At 33.8% G+C, this 12,509-nt stretch overlaps 1 protein-coding gene across 1 annotated transcript; it reads left to right on the forward strand.

Moving 5' to 3' along the window:
- Positions 1-3,008: 3,008 nt before the first annotated feature.
- On the forward strand, positions 3,009-4,155 carry LOC149229459 (2-hydroxyisoflavanone dehydratase-like). Its single transcript, XM_089378660.1, has one exon. The coding sequence runs from the start codon at positions 3,103-3,105 to the stop codon at positions 4,039-4,041; it is 939 nt and encodes a 312-aa protein (XP_089234786.1). The 5' UTR covers positions 3,009-3,102; the 3' UTR covers positions 4,042-4,155.
- The last annotated feature ends 8,354 nt before the right edge of the window (positions 4,156-12,509 follow it).

A 12,509-nucleotide genomic window follows, 5' to 3' on the forward strand; every position in this document is an offset into this window, starting at 1 on the left:
CTTTCTTAAAGTTTAGAAACCTTGGTGAATCTCACAAGTCCATAACATGCAATCTCTAAAATGTTAGGTGGTATTTTTGTAAAAATATTCAAACTTGTAATAATCTTATATAGCCTATATATAAAATTTTGGCATTTTTCAAAGTAAAATAATTTTATACTATAAAATTTGGGTGAATCATTTTTAGAAAAAAAGGGAAATTGGGGAATTTTTTTTTGAAAAAAACATGGAAAATTAGCCCCCCTACAAATATTAGCCCCTAAAATTTTCCTTGATGGATGTTCGCTTTAGCCTCGTAGATGTACCAGTACAAGTAGACCTATTATGATTAAATGGAGGGTCGTAAGCAAATTATCTTTATGGAAGAGGTTATTATCTTGACCATCTATACTCTCTCTCTCTCTCTCTCTCTCTCTCTCTCTCTCTCTCTCTCTGTATATATATATGTATGTATACATACCTTGTTTGGTGTTTTCTTTATCTATGTAATTATACATTATTTTCAGTTGTTACTCCTTGATAACACTCCCCTTAGCCCTATGGCTGCAACAGTGCTAGCTTCGACCATCATTTCTACAGTTAATGTTTGTTGTTCACTCGGTGTACTACAAATCTAGGTACGGTGGACTAAAACCATCCCTAATTGCAAAATTTTCATACCTTTTTTGTCCATAATATAGATTCTTTTATTCTTTAGTATAATTTTTGTGTTCATTTAATGCTTATATAGATTGTTGTAACTTTAGAGGAGGTGTCAGGCCCACCTGGGAAATGCTTATGTTCTCCTTCTTAGGTAGCATGTGTCCAATTTGATATTGTTTAAATGTTTATTTCATTACCTTATTTTGGTTTAGTAATTGAAAAATTGCACATGTCTATGTAGGTTCCTTTATTTTAATAGTTCTTCGCTCTTCACCTCGACATCATTCGCCACCATATATTTTTCACCCATCGATTTTCCACCAATATCGTCAAATTGCCCCAATATTTGGGATCAAGCTTCCCTCAATAGGGGAACTTCCTTCACTAGTACAACCCATGAGTGTTTATCATCACTCGCCTCTACCACCTTCGCCATCCCATCAACCCATAGAGGTTGCATCCATAGACTATTTGGCAACCTCTAAGTAAGTTGCGGAGTCAAGTGATCCAGCTCGGAGTGAATCTCCATAATTGGTGGAGACATTCACAATGAGATCATTCATTGACATTTTTTTCTTTATGATGAATTAAATTGAGATTTTGTATTTTTTGTTTAAATTATATTTTCTAAATCTTTTGTCTATTGTAGGGTGGTATTGCTAAGATGTTGGAGATGTGGAGGAGGAAGACACACTCTCGACTGATTATAGCATCTTCGATGACTTTTCTAGGCTTGAATTATAATACATTAGTTTATAATTTTGTAATCTATTGTGAAAAAAATCTACAGCCCCCAAAAAGATAATATGGACTAGAAAAGAAGAAAAGCCAAGTTCTCTCTTCTAGTAAGGGGAGAAAGATTGACTTACATGGATCCAAATGAGGGTGGCAAGGGTGGAAGTGGTGATGAGTTACCATTGAGATCCATGTTGTATACATAGCATCATATTTGGTTAGATCATGTTTGAGCATGAGATGTCATTTGTATATCAGAGTCTTTTTATATATAGGTCATTGTATGTCATACTTCCATGTTTAGGCATGAAGTGTTGCTTTGTATATTGGGTACACTATACCATTTTATTAAACATGTATATTTGAGACAATTTTGAGTTTTTGTATTTCATGGTACATGTCCTTGAATTGAAGTGTTTATTTATTTGATGTGGAAGTGTTAGATCACTAGGTTGAATTTGTATCTATGAAGTGAACATTAGGACATGTTGTCTTGTTGAAGGTGTTTGGATTGGGATTTTAAAGACATGCCACTTAGGCATATTTTTGGTGATACATGTGGTTAATGATCCCAAACAAATGCAACAAATTTTATCTATTAGAAAAAAAAAAATTGAAAATCACTTTCTTACAATAATTTATGAAATAAAAATATATTTTTTATTTTTTATTTTCGAGTTCTATATTAAATCATCTAATAATCTCAACCCTAAATTATATCAAATCAACATGAATGATAAATCTTTGAAATTACTCAATCACGAGGAAAATACAAGAAGAAAATCAAACTTGAAATCACATAATTTTGAATAGTAAAATACTTTATACATATATATTAGAAATGAAATACATATAAACAAATTTATCAGAAAAATGATATAGTATCTAGCTCTCCAAACTTTAGCAAGCTAAAATTATAAAAACCAGAATAATTATCCAAAATCTATAACAAGTTAGCATCAACACAACAACGAGTGTTTCCTTTACTTCAAGTTAGCATCAACCCAACAACAAGTGTTTCCTTTACTTCAACTAGCTTTAATCGCATATGCTCTTCACACTCTCATTGTTTTCTTCCCTAAGGTTTATGAACGTATAAGTGTTTCATAATAAAATTTACATAGAAAAGTAACTCTAGTCCTATTCTCTACATATATTTGTCAATTTAAAAATTGTGTACCCAAATCCTTAACCTTGAACTTGTAGATCAACCTATACAACAACATCATAAAACATGTTAAATATTTATTTAATTTTTTTATAGGATTATTTGACATAGAAAGGCTTCCACTTTTTCAAAATAATGAGTCAAGATATATCACGAAAACAAATACCCAAAAAAAGGAAATTGACCACATAAATGCAGTCTATCCTTCGAGCCGCCTTCCATCTAGATGTAGAAGTTCAGAACAAAGGCAAATTCTGAACAAGTCATGAAATTAAAAAAACATGCCCAAGAAAATTGACCACATATATGGAGTGCTCCATCAAGAGGCCTTCCGTGAAGTTCATGTTTCGAATAAAGACAAATTATCGGTCTTCGGTTGAAACCTAACGCCAACGTCCGCTGTCAAGTTTCAATCACGCTATATGTTTTATCACCGCTCACCGCCTCTATATATCCACACGCCTTTCGCTTGACTCAACCAGAGGACGGAGTTCACAGTTGCAGAAGCAGAAATAGAAGCGGCAACTATAGCTTTGAGTTTATTTTCTCAGATCGAGATGTCACAGACGGTGGTGAGAGACGTTCCCGGCTCGCTAAAAGTATACGCCGACGGCTCCATCTCGCGTTATGAGCAGCAACTTACGGCTGCGTCAGAGAAAGTACCGGTGGAGGGTGCCAGGTCGAAGGACGTCGTCATTGACCCCGCCACGGGCGTCTGGGTACGCCTCTTCTTGCCGGATGACGTGCCCCACGGCCAGAAACTGCCGCTGCTTTTCTACTTCCACGGGGGTGGATTCTGCTACGGCTCCACCGCCTGGGAAATCGTTCATTCATTCCTGAGCGGCGTGGCCAGGACGGCCCGAGTTCTGGTAATCTCCGTTGAATACCGTCTGGCGCCCGAGCATCGCCTCCCTGCCGCCTACGACGACTGCTGCGCCGCAGTCGAATGGGCCGCCCTCGGCGGTGGTAAGGCGGAGCCCTGGCTGGAGTCGTACGGCGATTACTCGCGGTGTTTCATGGGTGGCGAAAGCGCGGGCGCCAATATCGTTCACATCGTCGGCACAATGACCGCGGGTCGAGATCTGGGGGCGCTCCACATCAGAGGACTCATTGTTATCCATCCCGCTTTTTCGAGTGAGAAGAGAATCGAATTTGAAGCGGAAGCTAGCGAGATAGAATTAGGGGACCTGTTCTGGAGGATGGTCCTTCCGCTGGGCTCGAATCGTGACCATCCAGTCAGTAATCCTGGAGGGCCACTCTCTCCCGACCTCCGCGACGTTCCTCTGCCTCCCGTGTTGGTGGCTGTGGCAGGATTGGATAGGTTTAAACCGCGCGGATTACTGTACTACGAGCTGCTACAGAGCAGTGGGAAGGAGGCGGAGTTGGTAGAGGCGGAGGGACAGATTCATGCATATCACATCTTTCACCCGCGGTCTGAGGCCACTCGTCTCTTGCAGGACCGTATGTCGCAGTTCATCCATCGGTTCCATGTGTGACCAGTTCAGGGCAGTATTATGTACTCAGAGATACATACTCTGGAGTCTGCTACGCCACTGAAGTTTCTGAAAATAAAAACTAGTTATTGTGCTCCCCCAATCAGTTGAAAGAAAGAGTTCAAGGACAGTTTAGGTTTCTATTTCTTTTCTAACCCTCATGGAAGGTGTGAAAGCCTCCTTTATTATGGACTACCAATAACTTGTTTTTCATTGTTAATTTTTTAATCACAATGATAAATGGTGCTTGCACAAAGTATCCAGTGAATTAAAAAATATTAAATACAAGTAGCCAGTGAATTAAAAAGTATTAAATGCAACATAGTCCCTGCCCAATAATTTTGAATACAAAAATATTTAATTATATATTAGCAACTTAGTGATATTTATAATTTTATTGTTAAATAAAATTGTTAAAATATTTTTTTTTCCAAATATATATTTCCAATTTATTTTAATAGATATTTTTATTTTTACATGTTCATTAATATTAACTTAATTATTAATATTAATTTAACCATCATTGTAATTTTATTTTGATTATTATCTATAATATAAATTTATTTATTACATTAATTACAATTCTTCCCAAAAAAAATAATGACAATAAAGTTGCAAAGGATAGAGTAATAAATTTCTTCAATGTTATTTTATTTTTTTTTATTTTAAATTATTTTAAATTTTTATCAGATGTAATAATTTCGAATTTAATATTAAATTATAAATTTATAAAATATTAAGAGTGGTAAAAAACAAATAAAATTAACTTTTAACTTATTTGGAATCAGGAATTTAAATAATATTTAAATTTAATATTAAATTATGAGTTTATAAAATATTAAGAAGTAAAAGACAAATAAAATTAACTTTTAACTTATTTGGAATTAAATATTTAAATAATATTTCTAAAATATATTAGGAAAAATATAAATTATATTATAATTTAAAATTTAAAAAATAAAATAAAATGAATTTAATTTGAATAAATATTAAACTCTAAATGTGTATCCGTGTGTATATATATATAACAATAATAATTAATAATATTTTATACTTAAATTTAATCATCTTAATCAACCAATATGAAGCGTCAGAACTCCATTACTCATTTTTCTTTCCATAGTAAAAGCAATATGCCTAAGTTGGGATGTTTTCCTTCACAACAAACAATTTGTCTTCAACATAACTTTCTTGAAAAAAAATATAAAAAATAGTTTTTTATTTTTTTATTCTTGACACTAATACATACATTATATTACTCATTTTTCTTTCCATAGTAAAGGCAGCACGCCTCAGTTTGGATGATTTTTGGTGGCAAGAAGGATTTGTCTTTAAACATATCTTTTTTGAAAAACAATATCAAATATAGTTTTTATTTTTTTATTTTTAACATTGATATCTACATTATTTAAAGAAATAACTTAATTTACATTGATATAACTTAATATAAAGTGAGAGTGGCCAAGAGCAATAGAAGTATTAATTAGAAATTGTTTCAAAAAGTGCAAAGAGCAATAGGATTGTTAAATTTAAAAAGTTGTGTTATGGTTTCCGCATATAATAATTGATATATTAAATTTAAGTTTTGTATTATATATATATGGGGACTGGTACTAAGTAGTGTGCATTGTATGTTGGATTAGTAAAGCAGATATCTTTTGAGATAATTGTACTTATATTTATGTGTTGCAGTGAACACGAGTTAGCGGGGTGGTGAACCCGAGTGTATCAATGAAATTGTTCAACCTACATGAAAGAAAATGGGCATAGGGAAATGGAGAAGAGATGGAAGAATGGATTTTGGATGATGCAATTGACCATGAGCTTCACATTGAGTGTTGTGTGTCACATTTTCTATAAAGTAATGGTCATAAATCTAGTGGGGAGTGCAGTGAATGATGATGGTGAAGCAGTTTCTTTTTTTCCCATCATCTTCAGCTTTTCATAGTAGATCATAAAGCACTTTACTCAAAATGATAATGCAAAATAACACAACAAAATTCCATCCATGAGTTTGATAATATTTTGGAAATCTAGTACAATATTAACTTTGCTTTCTAAAAAGGTGTCAATGTGCTTTGACTATAATTATTGGGCAAACAAGTTTTGGCACATCACCTAAATTTAGTTGCTCTATAAGTTTGTCCTTGCATCCAAATTTGTAACTCACAAAATTCCAAGAAGTGTTTTATCATTGATAAATAAATGGGAGGAACCATTTGTTGCATAGGGAAGGATTCATAGATGGTAATATAATATAAATTGACCACTCTTGAGCAAGATAGCAGTAAGAAAAGATAAAAAGGACGTTGATGTAGAAAAGTTGTCAACTAATAGATAGGGTTATAAATTCCATGTTTAACCTTCTACAATTTGAAGAGAACCTACAATATTTATGAGAAAAGTAAAAAAAAAATCATAGGGATTTGGGAGTCATTGACATATGTGCCTTGAAAAAAAATATTTCTTTCTCTGAAAAATTTTCATGGGCATGTTGTTAGATCTAAAATGACCACCCCACCCCTTTTTTCCAAAAAAAATAGGATCATTCTAAAACAAATTATGATTTTTATTTTACTCAACAAACCACTTGAACTTCCCAAGTAATAAAAGACTTATTTATTTAGTTAAATATGATTTTGGGTCAGAGGGGTCGGAGGTCAGATTCTACGCTGAAAACTCTTGATATCCCATCATCCCGACCTCTCGATATTGATTAGCCCCAATATTTCAATAAGAATGTTGCAACTCCCAAGGATATTAACTTTAATTATGAACCTGGGGTTCGCAGAAACTTAAGAGGTGTTGGCACTATGTGTGCAACATGTAGTGTGCCCTTCTTTCATTGATCTGAGGCAACGAATCAAGACATTGTGGATGGGAAGAATAAAAAATTACGCTTAAGGAGAAAATCTAGTCAAGTTCTGATGAATTTTGTGAGGTGTTATAGGATGTTACAAGATTTCCACATGATTGCTACAAGCTAATACATGATTGCATCAACAAGAATTCTAAGGATTCTAGAAGCAATATAAAGGTGGGGAAAGATGGTGAAATGTTGGGAAAGAGTGTAGAGGTCCTTGAAAAGCTTAGATCTACTCAGTATCCCATCTTGAAAAAGGGAAAAAGCCAAGCTAATGGTCTCTTGCAAATGCCATATTTGTAGAACAATGAACTAGTAAGCTAATCTAAGCACCCAAATGGCTATGCTGATCAACCACAAATGTTATGGGCTAAATTGTGTTATTAAGTTAGATGTTTTTATGATTAAATACATTTTGAATCAAAACTGAAAGAATCTCATTAGCATATGCTAAAATTTAGCAGAAGTTTATTACTAAAACAAAAAGTTTCAGAAAAATGAACAAGCCAACAAATCTAAGTAACCAAATGCCTAAGCTAATGAAGTGAAAATGCAATGGGCTAAATTTTGTTATTAATTAATACACTTTTAGGATTTGTCCAAGTGGAAACAAATCAAAATAGCTTCATTAAAAAGTGATAAAATTCAACAGAAAATTACTACTACGAAAACCAAGAAGTCCAAAATTGTGAGCTAGTAAACTAATCTATGCACTCCAATGATGAAAAGGACCTTGCAACACTTTGAGAAGAATCAATCACAATTGTAATTGTCCAAATAAAATAAGAAAAATATCACTTCAATCATTGATTAATCTAACCTACATCAAATGGAGCATTGTAACATCCCTCCCACTGAAAGTGTCATTTTTTTCTTTTTAACACTAATTTCATCGCAACAGTTTCGTCATACTCTAAATTACTTTGATTAGAATCTTAACCTCTGGCTTATAGACATATGTACATAAATCATTCTTATTAGTTTGAAATACATGGATTGAGAAACTCCATATCTATTTTTTCTTTTTCTTTTTAGTTATAAATTTATGGTACGCTATGCTATCCTATAAATCCTTTTTTATTTTCTTACATTATAATATATTTTTGTGTCCTTGAGATTTTCCAAGTAAGTATCTATGGTAACAATATGTATATATTCCTCCATTTATAATTTTATATAGAGGATAAGCTTATATAAAGAGTTTCATCCCCTCACTTCATTTGTATTTTTGGGATAGTGAGATAACTACCTCTTGAGCTTAATTGAATATATTTTGGTCTTATGGTATGGACGATTGGTATACCACTCTATTACAAGGGTCGTATATCCTTATTAGTCAACTTTCACTTGCTAATGATTCCTATTAAAATTCTTATTAATGTTACCTCAATTTTATAGTTTCTCGACCCTCGCATGGATATTAACAAGAGTTGAGCATAAGTTTATCTTTTTCATGGTGGTTTATGCACCTGTCCTATCATCAATAAATTGTTCTGCATATTTGGCTAGACATCAATTTATTACATAATTGTTTATACCTTAGCATTTCTATAGAAACCTCTAGAGGGTATTTATTAACTGTACAAATGATAATTATGTGGGCGCTATCCACCATACCTCGATCTTGACAAAGTGATATGTGTCCCATGATCTAAGTGTTCATGATTTTAGCGGAGTATTCTATGAAAGGAAATTTTTGAGGTAGTTCTTGGTGTAACTTGTTAGGATATTCCGACACATAGGAAATCAAAGTGCCATTCAACTATAAAAATATCCAGTCCATCATCAGCACAACAAACACATTGAACTGCACATGCACTTCATCAGAAAGCTCACTCATGACCATGTTCTTGAAGTGCAATATTGTTCAACAGATGATCAAGTTGTAGACATCTTTACAAAGGCTCTCATAGAGGCGAAGTTTACTAAACTTCGATTTATGGTTGGAGTTTAGGAAGTTGTGATCACTAAGGGGGGATAGGCTCTAATGCCCCCTTCCTTTTCCTATTGTGTCATATTTGTGCACCTTTCAATCCTATCCCAAGTTTTTCTTAGGGGGGATGTTAGGATATTCCGACACATATGAAATAGTTAAGTATAACCTGGTCTAGTGTAGAGTTAGGTAAAGTGTGTTTCTTTGCTATGTACTTTTGTAACTTACAATCCGACGGTCACGATATGTTGTGATCCGATGGTTCATTCTCTCCTCGGTATTGCCGACACTTGATCCGTGGCTTAACACCCGATTGGTCCATGATCTCTATTTAAAGAGCATGGAGGGTCATTTGTAGGGTAACTGTTCATGAGAGAGGCTTATGTAGATTTTCATTCTTTTATTAATAAATTGCCTGAAGTGGCCATGTTGGCTCAGGCCGTGGACTGTTTCCCTCTTTGAGGATTTTAACCACGTCAACAATACTAGCGTATTGATCTGTGATCTGTTTGTGAGCGGTGTCCTTTGGTGTTCTGTCTGAGGAACTTACCCTATAAATTCCTACATAACTATCCCGGTCTCCCACTGGTGAGGCTGCCCACATTCAGTTCCTCTCTGCCATGGACAGGAAGTTATGCAACATCTTGTAGTTTTATTTATTTATTTGTCCTACTTGTTATTGTTTCCCTGACTTGTAGCCCTAATCTTCTAGTTGATGATTTTGTCCCCAATAGTTCTGCTAGAGAGAGTTGGGAAGTGATGCTAGGCTTGACATTTAGCAAGTTTGAATCCTAATTGATGTGAAGTTCATCATTTTTCTGTGAGGTAACAAATGAGAGTTTCCATTAATTTTTTTTTCTTTTATAGAACTGTCATCACAATTGTTCATTTTTCTATCAAAATTATTTTACGAGTTATTCCCTTACATATCTATTTTCTTTTGAGAAGAAACTTGGAGGGTTACATATTGCTCTCTCGATTTCTCAGCTTCTCTCATTGGAAGTTTACTCCGGTGCATTGCCATTTTTCACGATCTATTGTAGGCTTGATGGTAAATTTCACCTATATCATTTTTATTTTGAATATATGAGGAATTTTCATACGACTCAATGCCCTTTAGGGTTACTATTTTTATTTTTACTTTTACCAAGTTTGTGAAGGGTGAGGCAGGGTTTCGACAGAAAGTCTATTGCATGTAAAATAAATTTTCCTTCTTTATGAATCATGAACCATATCTCTAAACAGAAAATTACATAACAAGAATATTGTATTATTTAACCTAATATCATGCTCTTTGATGTAGGTATGAACTACCAAAGAATAAGTGTGACATCTCCCAAATCACTCAACAATCTTCTTTTTCTCGTTGGCACTTTTCTACAGTCCCTTTGCATCTATCCTAACACCCAACTAAAATTTCCAGGTTCTTATTTTTCAACTCATGGGTCGACTCTCTCTGAACATTGAAAAGCGACTAGGGTTGGCGGTTCTTTAAATACAAGGGAATGTAAAAATGGGTTTGGCTTACTTAGCCCTTTTTTTTTAGAAAAACAGAAAGGGTAGTCGTGGTCCAACTTCATTGTTATTATTTAAAAAAAATACCCTCTATTGGTTTCTTTATATACAATTCATACATTTTTTTTTAATTATTCCTATCTGTAAGTAAAAGGATATAAAGGAAGCAAAGACCCTAATAGTCTTTGTTCTCTTCCTCCAAATTTTCTTTTGAAACAGTCTCTTTTTGTTTCCTCCATTCCAAACTTATCGTAACAGCATGGCTTCTTGGCCGCGACATATATTATTTTATGCAATAATTTTAGTTCTCCATATTTAAATGGATACAATCATTTTTGTTTTCCTCTTTGTTTTATTCCTGGGGATTTATAGTGGCCTAAGTGCAATGCATGATATGTACTAGTTATTTTCAATATAAGTATTCTATTTTCAGTCTAACTATTATTCTTTTTAAAATATTACTTACCAAAAGTTGTGTATGTACCTTTCAAGAGATGGGTATTTACCTTTTAGGAGATGGGTATTTACATTTTCAAGAGATAATGATAAGTCAAACTAAAGGTTCCATTAAACCTTAGTTGTTGTTTTTTTGTAAATATTTGGGACTCATGTTGAAGCGACTTTCATTGTTATAACATCTAAAGCATTTCCTATTAAGTTACCATCATCCAGTAAAATCTAGGATTCATTGTTTTCCAATTCATCTATACTAGTTCTACATTATCTACTTTCCACAACATAATATAGACATCAGCAAGATTTCACCTCTATAGTTTTAACAATACTGCTAAAGTTTTAAGCAGATTACCTGGAATTTGCCAAAATTATTGTAGCTTCCTTTTTCCTCCCACAATAGATGTTAGAAATTCTTCCCCAGGAAATAATTCTTCATCCTGATTCTACTTCAAAATCAGACTTAGCTTAGGTATTGTATAAATATAACATTCTTGACCATAGCATTCAACATAATAGAAAATAATGCTCTCTAGAAATGTGAGAAAGACCATTATGGTCCTCCCAACCATAAGTCAGACTCACCCTCACTACCCTTGATCTTTCCTCTCACTAACAAAGAGCAAATATTTTTGGAATTGTTTTCTTACAGAGGGTTTTCTTATTTCTCCCTCTAAACCCTTGAGCAGCGTCCTACTCACTTATCTGGGTTTTGAAATAGTTGTTCCCTCCCACTTGTTCTAGCTAAAAATATTGCCTTTCTCTCCCACAGGACTTTAGCTGAGAATTTTTGTATTTTTTTGTTCCACAACATTCTTATGTTTTAGAAAGAACTGTGAAATTTTGCTCCGACCACCTTTCTTTTCACTCCTTGGAGTGTAACTTTTTCCTAACTATCTCCTGTGAGTTTTTGAGTTAAGTCTTACCCTAACAGTCCTTAACACATTTCCAGAAATAGTTAATCACATAATAATTATCACACATTTTCCTTAAACATAAATTCAAAATATTTATATCATTAATTCTTTTTTGAATTATCACAAAAAAATATAACTTTATAATTTCCAAATAAAATAATAAATGAGGTGTTAGTTTAGTTGTCTCGAGTATTACATTCAGCCTCCCCTTAAAGGGACATCGTCCTCAATGTTATCAGGTTCCTTTCTTCTTTGGAATAACATCGAGTAACCCAATTTTATTTTCTCCTCCAGTTCTTAAGTGGCCTCTTTAGGCCCAAGGTGCTTTAAAGCACTTTAATTTTAGGGAAGGTTCAATTTCTGGAGCAAAACTAACCCCTTTTTGAATTCCACAATCCATTTACAACATGTTGGTTGAGAATCATTAATTGTTATTTATGTACCCAACAAGGGTCAGCAGTGTGTATCCATAAGGTTATCAACATTCTCGATAGCCTAGCAAGGGTTGACAAACTGCGCTTAATAAGAGGGCAAAATTAGTGTAAGCATGTTGACAAAATCAACATTTTCTTTACTTTATGGACCTCACCGTGTGGTTTACATTAAATTTTCAATATATGGAAATATCATTCCCACTCCCACCATCTACCTAATGACAACAACATTTTAAGAACCATTTATTTTTCTTTCCTTTTATGACAATATGTTGACGATGTTGGACCCGCCAACATTGAAGGGATCACCCTGGTATGAATTCCCAACTATAACTCACGTCGTTTGGTGTGGGAGT

Source organism: Pinus tabuliformis, chromosome J (assembly GCF_031772625.1).
Source record: "Pinus tabuliformis cultivar Carrire ecotype Pingquan chromosome J, CPIR1, whole genome shotgun sequence".
Lineage (NCBI taxonomy): Eukaryota > Viridiplantae > Streptophyta > Pinopsida > Pinales > Pinaceae > Pinus > Pinus tabuliformis.

What these genes read in the sequence shown, in the direction of transcription:
- LOC149229459 (XM_089378660.1), top strand. Translation starts at nt 3,103, where the DNA reads ATGTCACAGACGGTGGTGAGAGACGTTCCCGGCTCGCTAAAAGTATAC.